General features: G+C 43.2%; 1 protein-coding gene across 1 annotated transcript; it reads left to right on the top strand.

The window, feature by feature from the left end:
• The first annotated feature begins 4,984 nt into the window (after positions 1 to 4,984).
• RBX1 (ring-box 1) lies at positions 4,985 to 18,337 on the top strand. Its single transcript, XM_061204430.1, has 5 exons — positions 4,985 to 5,093; positions 7,011 to 7,089; positions 11,765 to 11,835; positions 14,986 to 15,071; positions 18,146 to 18,337. Exons 1-5 carry the CDS (start codon positions 5,016 to 5,018, stop codon positions 18,156 to 18,158), a joined length of 327 nt encoding a protein of 108 aa, XP_061060413.1. The 5' UTR covers positions 4,985 to 5,015; the 3' UTR covers positions 18,159 to 18,337.
• Positions 18,338 to 21,112: the final 2,775 nt, after the last annotated feature.

Raw genomic sequence — 21,112 nt, 5'->3', positions numbered from 1 at the left:
GTTCATTTATAATTTTCTTAAATATTTCCTCCACATAAATTTAGAACCACATAAGACAGTCTTATAATGTTTACTTCAACCGTCAAACATGATTTAGAAAACTCGAGGAGAAGGAAAGCCTATTGCATTTACCTCTGTTTTTGCTTACTGTGTGTTCTTTCTTATTCCTGTTGTTCCAAGGTTCCTTGTTTTATTGTTTCCTTCCTATTTTAGAGAACTTCCTTTAGCCATTTTTTGGGTGGGTATGCTGCTGACAAATTCTCTCTTAGTTTTCCTTCATCTTAGAATGTCTTGATTGCCCCTTCATTGCTGAAGAATATTTTCACTGGCTATAGGATTCTGGGTTGACAGATTTTGTTTTTGTTTTTTCTGTACTGAAAAAATATTTTGCCACTTCTTTCTGGCCTCCATGGTTTCTGATGAGAAATCTGCTGTCATTCAAATTATTTTTCCTCAATAGGTAAGTTGTCATTTTCTCTGGCTGCTTTCAAGATTTTTTTCTTTCTCTTTAGTTTTTAGAAGTTTAATTGTGTCTTGGCATGGATTTTTTGGGCTTATCCTATTTAGGATTTACTCAGTTTCTTGAATCTATAGTTTTATGTTTCTTGCCAAATTTGAGAAGTATTTCAGCCATTACTTCATCAATTACATTTTCAGCCTGGCTCTCTTTGTCCTTCCTTTCTGGGACTCTTGACGACACAAATGTTAGATCTTTTGTTACTTTTGCTCTGGAGGTTTTTGGTTTTGTTTTTTCAGTCTATTTTCTCTCTCGTCCAGATTGAGTAGTTTCTATTGCTCTATCTTCCATTTCAGTGACTTTTTTTTCTTCTCTGTCACTTCCATTCTGCTGTTGAGCCTACCCACTGAGATATTTCAGTTATAGAATTTTTCTGTTCTAAAATTTCCATTTGGGTCTTCTTTATCTCTTCTATTTCTTTCCTGAGATTTTCTGTTTTCTCATTTGTTTCAAGCTTGTGTGTAATTGCTTGTTGAAAAATTTTTATCATTGCTGGTTTGAAATCTTTGTCAGATAATTCTAACATCTGTCATCTTGGTGTTGGCATCTATTGATAGATAGTCTTTTTTCATTCACTTTTAGATCTCACAGCTCTTGGTAAGTTGAGTGATTTTCAACTAAAATTGGACATCTTAATATTATTTTATGAGACTCTGGATCTTATTTAAACCTTCCTTTTTTGACACTGCTCCTGCAAGGGAGGGTAGAGGTAGAAGTCCAGATTCCCCAGTTAGTCTCCATTAACACGCTGAGCACTTTTGAAAAAGGCATATCTGACCATGTGGCTGACCAGTTAAAATCCTTCAGTGGCTTCTCATCACTGAGGATAAAGACCAAAACTCTTTGCATGGCTCTACTGAACATTCTTGCAAGACCTGGTCCATACCAGCAGTAAATGTTTAACAACTGACTCTAGGAGGGTAAGGGGACCCCTGGTTTGTAGTGTTGGCTGATTTCCACAATGTAAATACTCGATTATGGCCAATTTCAAGCTAACAACATGACATTGCTAAATATAGAATTGGGAAGAGAGACTAACAATTGATTCTTGCACATCTTTGCAGACATTTTATATCACCCTCATTCTCTTCATACTGCAGCCATTCCAGGCTTCTTTATGAGTGCACTATGCATTCTCCAGCTTCCAGCTCCTTCTGTACACTGTTGGCTCAACCTGGAACGCCACCTTCTTCCATATCCCTCAGTATGTGTGAGTGCTGGAGCCAGCTTGCATCAGCTTACGGAAGCAATTGTTAAATTTTCAGGAATTTTGCAATCTGGCTGCTAAAGCTACAAATCAGGGCTTTTTTTTTTCCCCCTTTCTTTTTTTAAGAGCTGGTTTTTTAACATTTACCAGCATACCACTGCATCCACTCCTCTTTGTCTGGCTCATCCTTCAATCTCAAAACATTTCCTCTAAGAAGACTTCCCCCACCCTCCAGACTGTCCTTCTGCTTCAAGGCACCCTGTACTTCCCCTTTCCTAAAATTCATTGGAATTATCATGAACTGACTATTGCCTCTCTTGTTACACATCATAAGTTCAATGATGAAAGGGGACTTTTGCAAGTACTTAAAATGTCAGATGTCGTTTTATCCAGATCAGCATGGTATAATTAACACACAGCAGGTTCTGTAGATGTTTTAGAAATATTTGTTGAGGGGCTTCCTTGGTGGCGCAGTTGTTAAGAATCCGCCTGCCAATGCAGAGGACACGGGTTCGAGCCTTGGTCTGGGAAGATCCCACATGCCACAGAGCAACTAAGCCCGTGCGCCACAGCTACTGGGTCTGAGTTCTAGAGCCCATGAGCCACAACTACTGAGCCCACGCACCTAGAGCCCGTGCTCCGCAACAAGGGAAGCCACCGCCATGAGAAGCCCGCTCACTGCAATGAAGAGTAGCTCCCGCTTGCCGCAGCTAGAGAAAGCCCGTGGGCAGCAACAAAGACGCAACACAGCCAAATATTAAAAAAAATTTAAAAAATTAAAAAGTCCAGGTTGTTACCTGTGCTCCTGACCTACCATTGCTGGGGAGGGGAAAAGTTTTAAATAAATAAATAAATAATATTTGTTGAATGAAAGAATGGATGGATGGATGAACTGAATAGAACTAAAGTAAAATTACAACCTATGGCACTGTAAACTAAGTAAAATTTTGAAGGATAGGAATCTGTATGGGGTCTACAAAAAGTTTTCTTAGGTTCATGCAGCAGGATCTAGTATACAGAACGCGGTGGCCAATCATCACAGCAAGTTAAATCTCCAAAGGAGAGATCAGTACATGAGGTTTTCATAGCTTAATGGAACTGCCCCACTGTAGCTCTTTACAAAGCAAACAACTTGTAAATTGTTGGTGCTTCCTCTCTTGTACCTCTACAATACCTTCTTCCTACAAAGCTTAAAAACTTTAAAAAACTTAAATAAGATTATGTCACTGTTAGTCCCCTCCCCTACTTTATCCCTCCAATATCTTCCCATAACATCTTCAATAAAATCCCTATCTGATCTGGCCCCTTCCTGCCTGTCCAACATCTCTTACCACACTCCCCTTGCTCAATAAGCTTCAAATTTATTCATTCAACACATACTGAGCACCTACAACTTACCAAGCACTGTTCTAGGAGTATTTGTTGCCAATAAAGAAAACAATAAAAAAATCCCCTCTTGGTGGGACACACACACAAAAATAAATCTAATGAGTAAGTGAAAAAATGTTAGAAGGTACATGTACCATTAAAGAAAAGAAGAAAAGCACAGTAAAATGAATGGGAAGCATATCATACAGGGCCTTTTAAGCCCTTGGAAGGACTTCAGCTGAAATGTTACTCCTCATAGGGGCCTTATCTGATCACCGAATTTAATATTGCTTCCATCTCCCTTCAGTCTCATGACCTTGTTTCCACTTATTGATATCTGAGATTTTCTGATGTGTTTATTTGTTGACTTGTGTATTGTCCCCCTACCAGGAGTTAGAGTCTTCATCACAGTGTCTCTCCTGTTTATAACAGGACCTGGTACATACTCAGTGAATTTGTTGAATGAAGGATAAATATGCACTCAACACCTTAGTTTACTATGCGTTTCGGGTATTCCTGCAGGAACACAATAAATAAGATGACAGAACTCTTAACATGGAATCATTAATTTAACAAAACTTGGGCTTAGAAAAACTTTGTCAGGTTCCTATAATGCTTTAAGGTCTCACACAATTATTCTCTATTCTAGTCTGGTTAAAGCTGTGGTGGTGTTTTCACAGATTTGTTGTTCTTGTTTATGATTAAGACAAGGAAACAAATCCTACTTCTTCTGGTTTAACAATGGAGTCAACACAATCCATCACTCTTCAATTCTCTTTTAATAGAAAATATGAGATTTCAAACAAGCTAATACAAGATTTAAGAGTGATCTAGCAGAGTCATACCTCTGCAAGATTAGAGATGAAAAGGGGGGGGGGCTGGTCTAGAAATGGGAGGGTGACATAAAGTTCAGGTGCCTTGGCTGGGAAGGAATGACCAGTAAGAATAAGTGGCAAATGCCTCACAGAAATACTTCAAGAAGTACAGTGACTGCAGATGTGATCATGGCTCAAAGAGAGGAAAGAGGACCGAAATTAAGGAGAAAGGACCCCATAGTCCGATGACCAATTGAGGAATGGGAAGTGTGTGCTCAAGTGAGTTAAATGTAAATCGTGTTCTTTAACCAAAGGCCATTCCGAGTTGGACTGGTATTTTGGGTGGGCTGTGGCTGTCATCTCCCAGTCTCCTAAGCCTCCTCCCTCCACCTATTTCAGGTGGGCAGGTGAAGGCAGGGCTACATAATGCCTGCTCAATTTGATCCTGCGGAGGACACTGGAGGCGGGGGCTCCAGCCTCCCCATCGAATCCTGAGTATTTCTCGAATTGGAATTAGGAAACCAAACGGTGCTTCAGGCCTCCCAGGGAGGGTAGCAACTCTGGCCGGGCTCGTAAGCGGGTCAGGATCTGGAAAGACCAGTGTGAGGTCTCGGGTTTCGGCAGCGGGAGGCGGGACGCCCACCCTCGCCCCTTCCCCAGAAGAACGCGACAAGGACCCGCGAGCCGGGGAGCTCCGCGGCGCCGGGGAAGGCGAGGCGGGGCCGGTGCTGCAGGTCGCGGCCCAAGCGGAGGAAGCAGCCGCCGCCCCAGCTGAGGGAGTGTGGCCGGGGGCTTCCCGGGGGAGGGCGACGAAAACGAGCCCTTTCGAACGTTTCCACCCGGCTCGCTCACTTCGGCGCGGCCCCGCCCTGCCCCGCCCCAGGCGCTCGGGCCACCGCCTCCTCTCCGCCAACGCTGGGTAGGTGGGGGTTGGGGGGGGCACGGCGCCAGCGCCTTTAAGAGGCGTGGCCACATGCTCCGCCCCGACCTGCCCCTCGCGCGCCAGTGAGGGGTGGGGCGCGGGAGGAGGTGCCGGGGCGGGAGGGGGAGCGAGGCGTGCGCTGACGCGCAGGCGCAGTAGCCGGGCGACGGAGCGTGTGTTTCCAAAATGGCGGCAGCGATGGATGTGGATACCCCGAGCGGCACGAACAGCGGCGCGGGCAAGAAGCGCTTTGAAGTGAAAAAGGTTGGGTCTCGCCAGCGCCTTCCTCAGGGAAGCTAGAGAGGCGTGGATCTGGCTGGCAGGCCCGAGGATGACCAAGGCGCGGAGGAAAGGGCTTCACTTCAGGGCGTTCCTGGGACAGGGTACCACGAAAGGAAGCCGGGGGGCGGGTTTTAGGGTTGATCGGCGTGACTGCCGCCCACTGTCAGTGGCAGTGTTGGTTTCGTTAGGAGGCTGAGGGGCCAATCACGGAGGTGCTTATTGAGATACGCGGGATTGCGGCTTGGCTGCAGGAGCCAAGCGCCTGAGCTGTCACTGGAGTGGTGGAGGGGTGGGGAAGGAGAGGGTGGGGTGGGAGGAAGGGGGAGTCGGAGTGCTGCGGTGGGTGGAGGATGGGGCGGTGTGGCGAAAGCCGGGAACCTAAGGTCCTACCGCTTTGGAGGCCTCTGAGGACCCGGGCTGGCGATCTCCGTGCCCCGCCCCTGTCCGAAGCTTGGGGTCCCTCTGAGGGACCCCGACCCGGTCCTCGCCTAATCGAGGCCTCCATTAGCCCTCTCTGGTCCTCGCCCCTGCCGAGTTAAAGTGTCTCGAGTGTAACTCTCGGCTCTTCTGAGAGGTCTGTTGGTTTGTCACACAGCCGCCCCAGTCCTGTGGTCATATTCAGAATCCCGCTGTCCAAAAAAAAAAAAACATGGTGGAATTTGTTAAAAAGAAAATGCGAGCCCAAATCTTGTGTCATTTAGGGAGGGTTGAGTAATAGTTGCGAACGACCTGGTAAAAGTGGGAAAGCAGAAATGTGGGACGTGTCTTTTTGCATGAAATGCCTTATAGTTGTTTGCCAGCAGTTTGGGAGAAAAGTGCCGATTCCCACCTAAGATAAAACAGATCTGTACAAAATGAAGACCTGAAATAGGGAAGACGTTATTCCTGGAACATCTGGCTAAACCCTGACAATATTCCCCTTCCTAGTGCTTTTTGGCGTTTCATTGTGGGCCCTGCATGCTCAGTTACAGCCAGCAGCCATGTTGAAGAATAGAAGTAGGATTTTTTTCCTCCAAGTTGAAGCTGTAGGGTGAAAAGTGCTGAAGAAGTTACTAGACACTGAGAATTAGGCTTGAAAGAGATGAAGGTTTGAGAAGTAGCACCAAATTCGTGGATGAAAGGGAGTTTGGGAATATTTATAATTGCAGAAGCCAGAGGGTTGAGTTACTTAAATACTACTTTTAGATAAACTCTTATGGAAATTATCTTAACTGAATATAACAGTCTGAGCATGTAAAAGTTGAAAACAGTTTATTTGATGATAGGAACTAAACAAAATTCTAGTGAATTTTAGAGTTTGTTGTGCAGTTATCTTGTAAGATTTAAGTGATGACCTTGTTCTGTTTATTGACACTGGGTACTTAGTTATCCAGCTTATCCCACGATTACCCGTTTTATGATCCAATCATCATCTTAGTTCATTCTGTTCCTTGTTTTCAACCTCCCCATTCCTGCTTCCAAAGTCGCCTTGAAAAGCAGATATTTTTTTATGCAGAAACTGAGCTCTTCTGCAACTGCCAGGAGAACCTGCACAGTAATTCAAGTTTGTGATTATTAGACCTAAAACAGGCACTTATAAATTATTCCTGATTTGTTTGCATTGATATGGCTGACTAAACTGTAGGAAAAAATAAAATTAAAAGATGACATTCATTTCTGTATTTATATACTCAGCTGTTTGGAGAATGGGTGAGCGTACGTGTAGCTTACTCTTGCTCTCTGATATAATAAATAAGAGTAATGTAACCTCTAGAAGCTCTTTTGTTTAGTGGTCCTTGTGGCCAAAAAGATGATAACTGCAGCATGAAATCCTAGAGTGTCGTGTGTGTGTTCTATGTGTGTCTATGCTTGTGTTACAAGGAGAGTAGAGTGCATTGTTCCCCCTTTTTCTCTTTGCAGTGGAATGCGGTAGCCCTCTGGGCCTGGGATATTGTGGTTGATAACTGTGCCATCTGCCGGAACCACATTATGGATCTTTGTAAGTAATTGGAGGAGGATGGGAGGAAGTTGAGAAGGTTACAGAGATTGCGGCCATCCTGATGTGACCAGTTTTCTTCTTCACAAGGAGATATAAAGTACAGTCAGAGCACTTGGGGTCTTCTGCATCTAGTCCGTTGGTATGTTTGAAATAAAGTAGTTTTTTATGATGTCCTGCAGGCATACCCCTCTCTCAGAATAAATCTACTCAATCTAAAGATGGCAAGGCCACCTTTAGAATGAATTTTGGACACAGAGGTACTATTGATTATATCCTCTCTGTTTCCCATCTTGTAACCAGACTCAAAGGCAAAAATAGTGAAAGAAAGAAAAATAACTTTAAGCTAAAATGTTCTGTTAGAACTAGTTTTTGCTGGGGATTTATGAAGAAAAGAAGCCTGAGTATGGATTTTCAGTGTTAGCCCAAGTGTAGTTAAGGGGACATCACTGCCGACATCTAAATAGGCAGTTAATTGCTCTAAAGAAATTTAATTTAAATTTCCACATATTTCATTACACATAGTGGTCAACACATAGTAGGTTTGATTATAGCTGTTGATGGACTTAGTATCCTTGTCGTAGTAGGGGCAAGAATGTTGATCACACCAGGGGCAGTCACTATTCATCCAGTTACTAGTTCATCCAGGTACTAAAATGGTTTGTTACTGAGATCAGGAATAGGGCAAAGAAATTGCAACTTTCTAGAATTGAAATTATAACTTAATTTTTAAATGACTTACCTGCCTCTTCAGCTTTATCTTGAGCCACTCTCCTGCTTACTCTGGTGGCTCCTCTGACTTTCTTTCCATTCTTCAAGTGTCCATGCTCTTGTTTAGAGCCCTTACATATCCTGTTCCCTCTGCTGAAATGTTCTTCACCTCTTCTCCCCCTATCTTTGTCTAATGCAGCACTGTCTAATCTAAATGTAAGCCTCAGTTGTGAGCAAATAACGTAATTTAAAGTTTTCTAGTACTCATATTAACAAAGTTAAAAGAAACAGATGATTTGTATTTTATTTATCCTACTATATCCAAAATATTTTTATTTCAACATGTAATCAATATTTTAAAGTGAAATATTTTACTTTTTTTTTTTTTTTTTGTACTAAGTCTTCAAAGTGTATTTCACACTTCCAGAGCATCTCATTTCAGACTAGCCACATTTCAAGTGCTCAATTCTCACGTGTGGCCAGTGGCTACTTTATTGGGCAATGTAGAACTAACCCATAGTTGGTTTTCAGATCTCACCTTGAACTTGCTCAGAGATGTTTTCCCTGACCATACTTACATACACACAAACACAAGCTATGACAGTTCTGTTAAATATTTCCAAGACATCCTATAGTTTCCTTTGTAGCAGTCATTTAATTTAGTTGGTTCTTTATAATTCCATGTTATTTACTGATGTGTTCCTAGCATCTAGCATAGTGTCTCGTACTCTAATACTACTATATCTAGTGAGAAACTATAATAGGTTCTCACTAGATATTTGCTCAGTGAATAATAAAAACACAAAATAGGAGACTAGTCTGTGGTCATTGCAACTTGGAAAGCACAAATCAAATATTTTGTGTGGGACAACAATCATGGCATGTGTTGGTAGTTTACTGCCCTTGGTTTCTTTGAGTTTTGACCCTGTTTACCTTTTCACACAACAGTCAAAGCAGATCAGCAGCTACCATGATGTTTAATGTAGAGAGAAGGAACCCATCACAGAAAAACACATGCACAGTGTTAAATGTGCTAGGGTGGGGTTTTTGATTACGTGCTTGCCAATTCCTTGCTGTGCGTTTTCACAAGGAGTTGTGCCCAGAGAAAATTTTACTTTCTTGGGGCTCTTTTCTGTAATCCTGACTTGTTTTTAACCTCTGTATTTAAGTCATTGTGTGTCTCTCTGGATGCAAGAGAATGCACTTCTTGGGAAGATGGTGACAGACAAAGGCCACTGATATTCTGTCTTCTCTTAGTGTTGAACACTTGAGGGGTCAGTGTGGGCTTTTAGTTAGCCACCTGCTGTATCATATATTTTAAATGTCAGATGCAGAAGTAGAACACTGAATTCCTATAACAAACAGAGTATTTTCAAGTCATGTCTTATGTTCATTTGATGAATATTTATATCCTGGGCATTTTGCAAGGTCTAGGATAAAAGACCTGAGATCAGGTCTTTACCCTTATGGAACATACCCTTCTGTTTATTACAGACACTAAAAAGAAATCTGGTTGCTGCAACTGGGCTTGTCTTCCTTTCAAAAATAGATGAATTATGATGCTTGTAAAAAGACACTTTTGTTAAAGATGAAAATAAGAATCTTGATTTAGCAGTGGCCATTTTCTAATAAATTCTGATCTGGCATTAAATGAATAATTGTATACAGAGCCGTAAATAAACGAGTGATTATGGCTGGGCTCCAGTTGAACTCACCTACAAAGCACTCTTGGTCTGAAGACTTCCTCTTTGGAATCCAGATTGATACTATCTGTCCTACTATAGCTCATACTTATTTTGCATTGCCCTATTTCTTGGTTCTTTTAAAGAACACAATCTGCTAGGTGTAATTTTCTCCATTGCCTCAGGTAATCTTGTTCCAGATGAAGGGGGCATCCAGAAGGGCTTAGACCCAGCCTCTGCCCGTAAGTTAGTCTTTTCCTAAAACCACAGGTCCATCAATATTTTCAAAGTGTGAAATCTCTTCACTTCCAAGAAGAAGCCATTGCTTCCTTAGCAGTCCTCTGGTTGTAATGCTCTTGTATTGAAGTATAAAAGTCCTCAAGCTTTATAAGTCACATGAAATAAACTTCTGCCTTTGCAGGGGTCTGATAGGAACCTGTTGTGTGCTGCTCTTTTGTCTTCTCTAGGCTGACAGAGAACAGTTCCTTCCCCTGTTTAAACAAACGACTAAACCCCAATGCTCAGCCTCTGGACCAAAAGCTTGAAAACATTTTATCTTTGAGAACATTTTACACTTGTATTTAGTAATTTTTCATGCCTTATCCCCTTTTATCTGACGTTCTGTATTGCAATCCTATTTCTGATCTTCTTATTATTATAGTTGATTTACAATATTATATTAATTTCAGGTGTACAACATAGTGATTGAATGCTTTTATAGATTATACTCCCTTTAAAGTTATTATAAAATATTTGCTATATTCCCTGTGCTGTACAATATATTTTTGTTCTTTGTTAGGAGTTTTCTGATAAGAATAAATGTATATTTGACCCCCATTCTCTCTATTTATAGAAGTGTTTTTTGTTTGCTTATTCAGGTACTGAGAGCCTACTTTGCGCTAGGCATAGAACAACAGCCCCTTAAAAATACGTAGACCTAGAAAAATTTAAACATAATGTACCTTGAAACAGTTTCATTATTTACTTAAATAATAATAATTGTGCCTCTTGCTTAGCTAATTTCTTAATACATAGTCCTCATCTAAGTGAGAGGATCCAACTTGAAAGACATCAGATTTTATCTTCTCTGCCATCTCTTTGAATCGGGTGCATTCACAGCCCCCATACATTCTTGAATATATGGCATAGGCCCTAGATTCTCCACTTTTATCAGAAGGAAAACCAGTTATTCTCTTTGTAGTGTGAATCTGGGTAGCATAAGCAACTTCTGTGATTTCAGATCCTTTGCCTTTCATATTTTTGAAGGGTGGGGGAAAAAGCATTATGGTATATCTCTTCCCCTAAGACCAAATGTATGCGTTAACATCTCAGCATTACTTTCGTACAATCTTACTATTTTCCGCCTATGGAAGTTTGAAGTAATTGTCTCCTATTAAATAGTCTTTCCTGAAGCTTTTTGTTCTTCAGAAGGGAGACTCCATTTAGTTACCACCTTCAGAGAAAGCAAATTACACATTAGTAATTCTTGTTCGTTGAATATTTATCCCCAATAGAGCTTTACTCATCCTTTCTGGATCTCAGTCAGATTTTTTATTCTATTTAAGTTCCCTCCCTTCCCCCTCTGTGAAATTGATATTTGGATACATTTGCAGTAATTTGCTCCATTCACCAGTGAGAATCACCTCAGGGGCAATAAGTGTCGCTAAGTGGTAGCCCCGAGTCTCCTCTAACCCGTTGGCCTCACAGATCTGCTGTGTTGACGGTGTTTTAAGGACTTGAGTTTTGACGTCCTCATGCAGAGCGTACACGGCACTTCGCCACAGGCCTCTTCACCCCCTTTTACTTGCTCTGTCCCAGCTCCATATGTCTGCCTGACTCCTTTAGGGACTAGAGCATGTGGCAAACCTGGGTGTCGTAAGGGCCTGAGAGGAAGCATTCACCAAGAATAGAGATGCCAGTTCTCCGAACAGTAAGAGTTATGAGGTGGCTTTAAGAATTTACTAAATTTACCAGATTAGGAGGAATCACTGTCATTTGGACAAGTCAGGTTATGTTCAGAGTTAAAAAGTGCTCTTTCCTTCGTTACTCTGTTTTTCAACAAGGGGAGGGATTCATTGCAAAGCATGCTGTTAAGTCATATCTCTGGCTTCTCTGTTCTTCACCCCTTTCCACATTCATTAAAAAACAATTATGACTAATTAACCACTTGAGATTTTGTTCATGTTTATGCCATCACCACCAACCCCCACCCCCAGTCGCGTCATCGTGTCATCGTGCAGGTAGGGCAGCTGTAGGTGAAAAGGTTGTTGCTCTTGTTCCCACAGGCATAGAGTGTCAAGCCAACCAGGCGTCTGCTACTTCCGAAGAGTGCACCGTTGCGTGGGGAGTCTGTAACGTAAGGAAACATCTTTCCCTATCAGCATGGCTTGTAAACATAGTACCGCTTTTCCTGCTTTGCCAGTCTTGAAACTAACTAGGAAAAAAATGACTAGCCCACTTTCCTCCCAAAAGGTACACAAATATTTAAAAAAAAAAAAAAAGATTCAAAAGCATTGTACTGTTCACCTGTTATAGGGTAAAAATTATTAATTATTGCAGAGACAATAGTTTGTCTTAATTATAAAGTGTACCAACTTTTGTCAGCAACATTTTGGGGATTCATCTTTGGGAATTGCCTTCAAAGCCTATGGCACAGTCTTTGGAATATTCTGTTAGTGGAAATCTTTACTTTCGTAACACGTTTTTAAAAGGCTAGGTGTCTTGTAGAACTAAGGTGAATAAATTGAGTGTCCGTGTGTGTGTGTGTGTTTTAGGTGTGGCAAATGTACTAAGTTAGGATTTGGGGTTTTTTTTTAATGTGGCTCATGCCAGAAATGTTTTGTACAGCATCTCTGGACTGAATGTACAGCCTTCCAGGGAGTGACAGCTGTGAAGGATAATAGGCATCAAATATGTTATTTCCAGCACGTGTTAAAAATTCATCCTTATAGACATGTAGTCCCCGTCATAGGAGCTAAAATTGTCCTGTCCGGGCGTCCTGTGCCCAGGGGACAGAGGGCTCCCAGCATGACACAGGCCTAAGAAGTCAGACTCTGGAGTCAGACCATCATTCCCTGTCTCTGGGACTTACTTGCTAGGTGACTTTGGGCAAGGTATTGGCCTCTCTAAGCCTCGTATGAAATGGAGCTGATAGTAGATTGCATAGTGTCACAATTACAATGAGGTGATTTTATGTTAAAAAGTGCTTAGAGGAGTTGGGGGTGTTTTGGGACATGAGCCACCTATCTCCTTGCATGCCCCTGCAGTAAACCTTTCTCTGCTCAAAAAAAAAAAAAACTGCTTAGAACACCTCCTGCACGCAGTAAGTGTCTTTGTTGATAAATATAAATAAATAAAATTTAGGGTGGCTGTAGTTCCTGAAGAGAGAGCTATCAGTACTTTTCTCCCTCGGGTTGAGGCTCTCCTCCCAGCCCACACCTTGTGGGGCGCCTTCTCCCTGCTGTTGGGGCCCTTCGACAGTTTCACAGTAGCCCCTGGCCAAGGGACAGTGTTTATCATTTATGGGGATAAAGAATAAAGCTTATCGGTCCCTTTGCTCTCCCTGGCATCCAGGCGTATACTAAGAACCTTGTCACTTTGTGGTGGAAGGAAAAGGAGTGAGCTTCTCCTTAAATTCAGCTCGGGAGAGTCAAGCTCAGAGAGCCTGCCACCAAGAAGAGCCAGCAGGTGTGCCTGAAACCTTTGGACTAGTCCCAGGTTCTAGTGCTGGGTCTTCTACTAACCTGCTCTATGAATTAGGCAAGTCACTTAACTCTTCTGGGTTTCAGTTTCCTGTCTGTAAAATGAAGATAATACTAGCCGTCATGCTTGCTCGCCTGGGTTGCTGGAGGCTCCAGTGAGGTAGTGGATGTTTGCAGACCGCCTGCAAAGTGTGAAGCGCCAGGAAGTGTGTTCTGAGACTGCTCAGTGTGCTCGTTAATATGCCTTGGGTGGTTAACAGGAAGAAAGCTGGGAACAGGGACGTTCAGGGGTGCTGTCACCAGCCCTGCAGCCTCATTTGCAGCCCGTCTTTCCCTCCGTCTTCGGAGGTGGCTGGGGAGTACAGGACCCTGTACTGCTGCAAGGTGCCTAACGGGGCAGCTGGGAGGTGGAGAAGGGTGTCCTGAACGCCCTTACGTGAGCCTGTCCCCACCGCCTGGGGATTGAGAAAAATGCCTCCGCTTTCTGCCTTTCGGAAATTTTGTTTTTTCTCTTTTTCAGAAATAATGAGTTGTGTGAGCATCAGGAGGAAAGGGGTCTTGCAAGGGGCCACTGCTCTGGGAGAGTCTGTCCTGTTGAGTAGCCCCAGTGCACTAGCCGCGGACTCTAGTGTTTGTCACTGAATTCTCTTTCTGTCTTTGTGCAAAGACAATTCACAGATGATAATCCACATTATGATTCTTAAGTTCCATGTATGTTTGGGGGGACACGCTGACCAGAGTTAAGGGCTGTTATTAAGCCAAGCCTGCCAAAGCTTTCATGGTGTGTTGGGGTGTCAGCACTTCTCCCCTGTCCCCACTCAGCCGACCCATCATGGCTCAGGTGAGGGGACTCTTGTTGTTCCGTCCAAGTTCGCTGCTCACACGAGCAGGGGCGGAGGATAAACATCCATTGCAGAGGTGCTGTGGTTAGCGTCTGCACGTCATTAACTCGTACCAAAAAACTGCACACAGGCTTTCCTTCTCCCCATATCCGAAGGCCAACTCCTCGCTCCCTGTCAGTTCCCAGTAGTCTTGGTACTTTTGCCCTCTTACTTCCTGTCTTGATCATGGAATAAGCCCTTCGACGCTCTTTCAGCTGTTTGCGTGCAGTGTGCCCATCGTAATACTTCCTTTTACCCTAATTTTTTATCTCATTCCTTTTTAAGACACAGTCTCTCACCCACTAAAGGCTCATTGAGTACCAGGCTGTTGTCATATCAATACACCTATAAACAAATCGGGAAATCAAGTCCTTCGGAAAGAGTTGAGCTGGGTGTGGAAGGTCGGGGAAGTGCCCCTCTCAGCTCTGGGTGGGTGGCAGGGGTGGTGCACTCCCCGCACTGAGTAGATGCCTCTGCTCCTGGGGTTCCCTTCTCCAGGGGGGGGAGGGCAGCTGGGGACCAAGAAGGGGGAATGTTTGAAATCCGAGTGTGATCAGAGTGTGATCAAGGGCCTCCCTGCGTGAGTCCCAGTAGAGTAAGCCTCCCCTACAGGCCGCATAGGACCAGGAAGCCCCGCTCCATCTTCCCTTAGGGAAAGAGAGCTCACTGCTAGAACACCGCCATGCTTCCTAAATGCATTCTTCCTTTTGTAGGAATGACGTTTCTGACATGTTTCACTGGACTTAGCCTCGTACCTAACCAAGGTGTAACCCGTTGTTGACCTCTTGTCTCCCATTGTGTGTTGCCTTCCATCGCTCTTCTCCAGCCCCTGTGTGTAACTACCCCACTGCCTTGAGATGTATTGTCATGAGAGAGCTGAGCCTTCACAGAATTATTTTTAATAAAATGTATCTTTTCTTCCAGCATGCTTTTCACTTCCACTGCATCTCCCGCTGGCTCAAAACACGGCAGGTGTGTCCGTTGGACAACAGAGAGTGGGAATTCCAAAAGTAGGTGTCTCTGGATGTTTTGACATTTTAAGGTTGGGCTTTGTGGTCAGTATCATTCTTGGACTCACGTCAAGCTGGAGGGTGCACAGTCTTAGAAGATGGAGACATGGAACATGCGTTGTTTTCATAAACTAGCTTTTGGTTAGTTAGACAAGGACTCATCTATGTGGAAAATGCATAGGTGAATCCAGATTAGAAGCTTGCAGCCTAGAGTTTCCCAACTATCCAGGTTCTATGAAAGTAGAAAATATGAGAATTTGCAAACTATTAAATATTTCCAAAATCACATCAGTAATAAGGCTCCAGGGGCTAACTAATGTCAAGTGTCTTTGCTTTGGGCTAGAATTATATCCACCTATCATGTTTCATTGGTTTATCTCATGCTGATTAATTCTGATACAGCGTTTATGGCTATCTCAACTAAATCATTATTGTCGTGGCTGTTAGTAGTATGTAAATAAAACATGACATGTAAATTTTCAAAAGTTCAAGTGGTCAAAGAGTATTCCACAAAAGATGAGTCTCACCTTGTTCTCATCTCTTTCCTGGAGGTGACCGTCAGCAGCAGCTTCTTAGCGGCTTTCCCGAGTGTCCCCGTATATGTACTTGAATGTATTTGGATATACATGTAGAATTTTTTATATCTGTAGTAGTAATTCCTAAAAGAGGAATTTCTGATTAAAGAGTATGTATGTTTTTATTTTTGATAGTGTCAGATTTTCCTTTCCCAAGAATATGTACTAATTCACAGTCCCTACAAACAGTGAAGCAGGAGGCTCCATTCTCCATTTCTTGCCAGTGTTCTGGTATCAAACTTTTCCATCTTAGCTACTGACAGGTGAAAATTAGTACTCAATTGCATTTTTAAAAATTTTCAGTGAAATTGGGCTACTTTTTATATATTTTATGCCTATTATATTTTTGTGCGAACCGCTCTTTTATCTGTTGAATTTTCAGTCATTTTCTTGATCAAATTTTTAATGAAAAGGGAGATTTTTACTTAAATATGAGTTTTGACTAGCAGAATATTCTTATGTTTAAAAACCAATAAATAGGGTTCTTTAGTTTGTGAAATGTTTACAAATCACTTATTGGTACAGTTATTTTGTTTTTTAGACTTGATTATTTATTTTGGTAAAGAATTTTGAAAGTCTTGTGAGATGCATGTTCATTTTTTAAGAAACCTGCCAAATACTCAATATCTTCATACCATCACATTCCTTTCAGCAAAGTATATGCTAAGTAATGTGTAAGATATAAAAATGTATGAGACAGTCCTTCCCTGTCCTTGGGGAGCTTGCATTCTGAGTGGAGCCATGACAGGTAATACATGTCAAGGCAGAAGCACTATTGTAAGTTCTCAAGAGGCCTTTGTAATTGGCTCTGCCCTGGGGCAGGCTCCAGGTTCCGTCTTGGACCAAAACTGTCTCACGTAGCCCATTACATGTGCCTGGGGCTGACCCTAAGAAGTGGGGGGTGTAAAGAACCCTCCTGTTGGGCTTTGACACTGTCACTGTATCCAGCTGGTGACTGCCTGGCCATGGTTATCAGTGCACTGGGAAAACAAATTCATAAGAAGCAAATTTCAGCATGCTTTAATCTGATGGACAACTTCCGTGTTATTCTCCAGCCCGCTAACACACACTGGAGCTCTACCCTGTGAGGACTTTTTTAGACAATATGTAAGTGAATTTCTTACGTGAAGTGCTTAAAGAATCTAGTAGCCCTTCAGGATGATGGAAGCAGTGATGCAGGGTTCTAGTGCCCTGGTTTCCATCCATATAACAAAGTATTTTAATCAGAGGTGAACTGCCCACAAAGAACCACAACAAAAGATTATTAAGGGACTTCCCTGGTGGCACAGTGGTTGAGAATCTGCCTGCCAATGCAGGGGACACGGGTTCGAGCCCTGGTCTGGGAAGATCCCACATGCCGCGGAGCAACTGGGCCCGTGAGCCACAACTACTGAGCCTGTGCGTCTGGAACCTGTGCTCCGCAACGAGAGGCTGCGACAGTGAGAGGCCCGCGCACCGCGATGAAGAGTGGCCCCCGCTCGCCGCAACTAGAGAAAGCCCTTGCACAGAAACGAAGACCCAACACAGACAAAAAAAACCCACACAAATTATTATTTAAAAAAAAAAAAGATTATTAAGTAAGATAATAATGAAGGATTTTGTGTTCAAGAAATCCATTGAGGGACTTCCCTGGTGGTCCAGTGGCTAAGACTCCACGCTACCAATGCAGGGGGCCTGGGTTTGATCCCTGGTCAGGGAACTAGATCCCGCATGCCGCAACTAAGAGTTTGCGTGCCACAAGTAAAGATTCTGCACGCGGCAATGAAGACACTGTGTGCCGCAACTAAGACCTGATGCAGATGAGTGAATAAATAAATAAATATTTTTTAAAAAAAAGAAAAATCCATTTATATGTGGAAGAAATTAACTGCCCTTGTTTATAATCTTGCTAGAGCCAACTTTTGGCTTCTGGGGAAATCAGAAAGGACCTGATCTCCATACCTAGTTTCTCTCCACAGTTCTCTTTCTGCAGTGCTGAGTGGACTCAGGGCTATAATTGGAACTGGTGATAGATTTTGAAATTGAAGGCTGTTCAGTTACTGGTTTCTGTATTTGCCTTACCCTAAACTTGCCTGAGGACTGGAGTTGAGGTGAAGAGGCCGCCACAGGTAGGGGAGGCCAAGAGTTCATGCTGTCTGAGCCACTGCTTGGGGCAAACAGGTGGAGCTCCCTTTAACAACCACCGGCCCTGACTTCTCCCTCTCGCCTCCCGGTTACTGCCGGGCATCTGCCTGGTAACTGGAAGGAGTCAGGCGGGTGCAGCTGAGTCCGTGGTGGGGCGGGACCGTCATAAGAAGGGGGTGATAAGTAAGATGTTACAGGGGCCGGTAAGATGAAAGGGGCAGAGACCAGGGTCGTAACCCGGTCTTGGCACACACTTGTGGTCACTTACTTCTTTTCAAAGTTTTAACCGAGTTTGCGGATATATTTAAGCAGGTTTTATAGTCTCAAACAGGAAATTACTAAGGAATTAATTAAATAATTTACCTTGTCTTTCAGATATGGGCACTAGAAAAAGAGAATTCTTCCATCAAGCCTAACTGTTTCATTAGCCATTTAATGACTTGCCCTCCTGTTACTTAATTATAAATTAGATAGAACCGTGTTTTTTCTGCTTTGTCTTTTCAGTTTGCTATTCCTGCACCCATATTGTATTCTGTGTCAAATAAAATCCAGTTGGATTCTAGAACAGATGCCGCCTCTTGTGTATGTGAAAAAAGTGAACATAAAGGGACCCCTCTTTCTAGGTTGGAAAGCCAGCTTTTGAAAGTGAGATGTTTGTTCGTTAGAGCCAGAGCAGAGTTGTCCTGCGAGCGCGTCTCTTGGTCACGAGGAAGCCTGGTCCACAGCCCGGCTACTGATGGCAGTCTTGGGCAAGTCGCCTCTCTGCTCCGAGCTCTTCCTCTGTAAAGTGGCTGCTGAGGACTAAATGGCGTCACGTGGGCACAGAAAGAGGCTTTGTGAACTGTTAAGAACACTATACAAATGTTAACTTTGTGTATGACATGTCGCTTTCTCTTCTTAGTTTAGAAAAGTAAACTTGAAGAAATCTAATAAGTAATCTTGGCTGCCAAAGGAGTAATCTATGAACTCAAGTTGGAAATCGATGTCATTTAAAATTGAGTTAACAGGAGAATTCAAGTTTCCTTCCCCACCACCACCCTTTGCAGTTTGTTTAAAATGCCTTGGCCATGGAAAGAACTGCCAGGTCTAATACTAATTCAATGGCTATATAGTCTTTAACTGAGAGGCAGGTTAGTGTACTGCAGTGGTTCTCAAAGTATGGGCTGAGGACTTCCGAGGGTACCAGAAACCCTTTCAGGAGGTTCACAAAGTTCCCTTTCCGACTGCATGACTGTACGAGGCCAGCTTTTCTTTATATCCTTCAACCAAAGCAACGTATTGAATGAAGAAGCAGAGGTGAGAATCCAGCTGTCTTCTACTAAGTCGGATATAAAAGAGATTTGCAAAAATGTAAAACAATGCCACTCTTCTAATTTTTTGTTTTGAAAAATAGTTACTTTTAATAAAGATATTTACGTTAACATGTGATGGGTTTTTGTTCTTTTAAAATCTTTTAAATTTCTCGGTCTGATTTCCATTGTAGTAAATAGCTATAACCCACACCAAATCTCTTTGGGGTCTTCAACTTTTAAGATCATAAAGGGATCCTGAGACTAAAAAGTTTGAGAACCTCTAGCTTAGTAATTAAGGACTTCGAATTCAAACCTGGATCGAGCGCAGCTTCCCCACTTTGCCACCACACAGAGCAAGTGCTTACGGAGAGGTGGCTGCTGCCGTCGCTGTTACTTTAGAGCTTCCACCCTCGGCAGAAATCCGTTCCTTTAAACCCTTTTCGAGTGGCCATTCAAACTGCATGAATACTTGAGCGGTGAAGAGCACAGCATTTTTCACACAGGTGGCATTACACGTTTGGAGAGTTCTGCTTGGGTATTCACTGGGACCCTTGGTTGCAGGGTACCCGAATCCAGCTTCTAAGGCACGGGACATTTATGAGAGGGCTATGGGGCTATGTCCTGTAATAAGAGAAAGGGACAGAGAACTAGCTGGACCTAAGAATGAATGAATAGAACTGGGGCATTGCTGCTGGGATTCTCCCTGCCTCTGTTTCGCAGAAAGTAGCTTTGGTTTTTTTTGTTTTTTTTTTTTCTGGCTGTGCTGTTCGGCTTGCGGGATCTTACTTCCCTGACCAGGGATCAAACCTTTGCCCTCCGTAGTGGAAGCGCGGAGTCCTAACCACTGGACCGCCAGGGAATCCCTGAAACTAGCGTCATATATGGCAGGAAAATCCTGGATGCTGACACCTCTTCTGCCACCTCTTCTCCCAGTTTCTGCCACAAGAGAGGGACTTACTCCAAGTCCTGATTCCAAAAATCCCAGCTGTGTCAGGTGCCGACACCTGGACTAATCGGTAGATTCACTTAGAAAATAGTGACGGTCTTGAGAACCTCAGAGTTGAAAGGTAGAGTGACAGTTCCCAGAAGAATGGGAGTGGTATGGAGCAGACCAAACAAGGTGTCTACGTCTGCAAGACTTGCTAGGAGGTTTTTCTTACATTGAGCCAAAATGTCTCCTTGTAACACAATTCAGTTATTCTTGTGTTGCCTCATGAAACTGGTGGACATAATTCTTCCCTAAGATATTAGTGGAATTAATTGAGCGCTTACTGTGTTCCAAACCTAGAGGACACAGCTGAAGTAGACAAAGTCTTTTCCCTCAAATAGCTTCTAGCAGATTTGCTTAAAATGAATGAGTGGTGGAAGCTACCTCTGGAGAGCTTGACAGGGCCCAGATCTGGGCTTGATCTTGACTTGCCCATTCTCTCTTAGATTCCTTCCGGCAGCCCCTCTTCTTCAGTCCGTCCCTGAAGATTCTGTTCTCCGGGTTCTGCTCTGTCTGGGAGACCTCAGCCTCACCCATAGTCACCATAGTGGACCCCCAGGTGGCCTCTTGACAACTGATTGTGTGCATCTCTTCCCAAATCCACTCTTTTTTTTCCAATGTTTTCATTTTTAACTTTAATATTTTATTTATTTATTTTAACATTTATTTATTTGGTTGCGCCGGGTCTTAATTGCGGCTGGCGGGCTCCTTAGTTGAGGCACGTGGGCTCCTTGGTTGCAGCATGCATGTGGGGTCTAGTTCCCCAACCAGGGATCGAACCTGGGCCCCCTGCATTGAGAGCACAGTCTTAACCACTGTGCCACCAGGGAAGTCCCGCAAATCCACTCTTAGTAACCTTGTGTTGATACCTAGAAATTGACCATAGTGGTTGTATTTACACCACAGAATTGAGAAATGCTACAAATCAGAATTTCTTTTCTCCGGAGAGCCTGTTGTTAGTCATTTACCAGCACCCCACTGCATAGTTACTGTCTAGGAACACGGCACCCAAATGTGTCCATTGTCTCTCCCTGGCTGTGCGTCTCTTGGACACTTCAAACT

Source organism: Eubalaena glacialis, chromosome 11 (assembly GCF_028564815.1).
Source record: "Eubalaena glacialis isolate mEubGla1 chromosome 11, mEubGla1.1.hap2.+ XY, whole genome shotgun sequence".
In the NCBI taxonomy this organism is placed as follows: Eukaryota; Metazoa; Chordata; class Mammalia; order Artiodactyla; family Balaenidae; genus Eubalaena; species Eubalaena glacialis.
This window is presented reverse-complemented; position numbering and strand designations above follow the sequence as displayed.

Excerpts from the sequence above, each read along its gene's own strand:
- RBX1 (XM_061204430.1), top strand. The coding sequence starts at position 5,016 with ATGGCGGCAGCGATGGATGTGGATACCCCGAGCGGCACGAACAGCGGC. Across the intron at positions 5,094-7,010 it reads AGCGCTTTGAAGTGAAAAAG|TGGAATGCGGTAGCCCTCTG; the intron begins GTTGGGTCTCGC and ends TTCTCTTTGCAG. Across the intron at positions 11,836-14,985 it reads TTGCGTGGGGAGTCTGTAAC|CATGCTTTTCACTTCCACTG; the intron begins GTAAGGAAACAT and ends CTTTTCTTCCAG.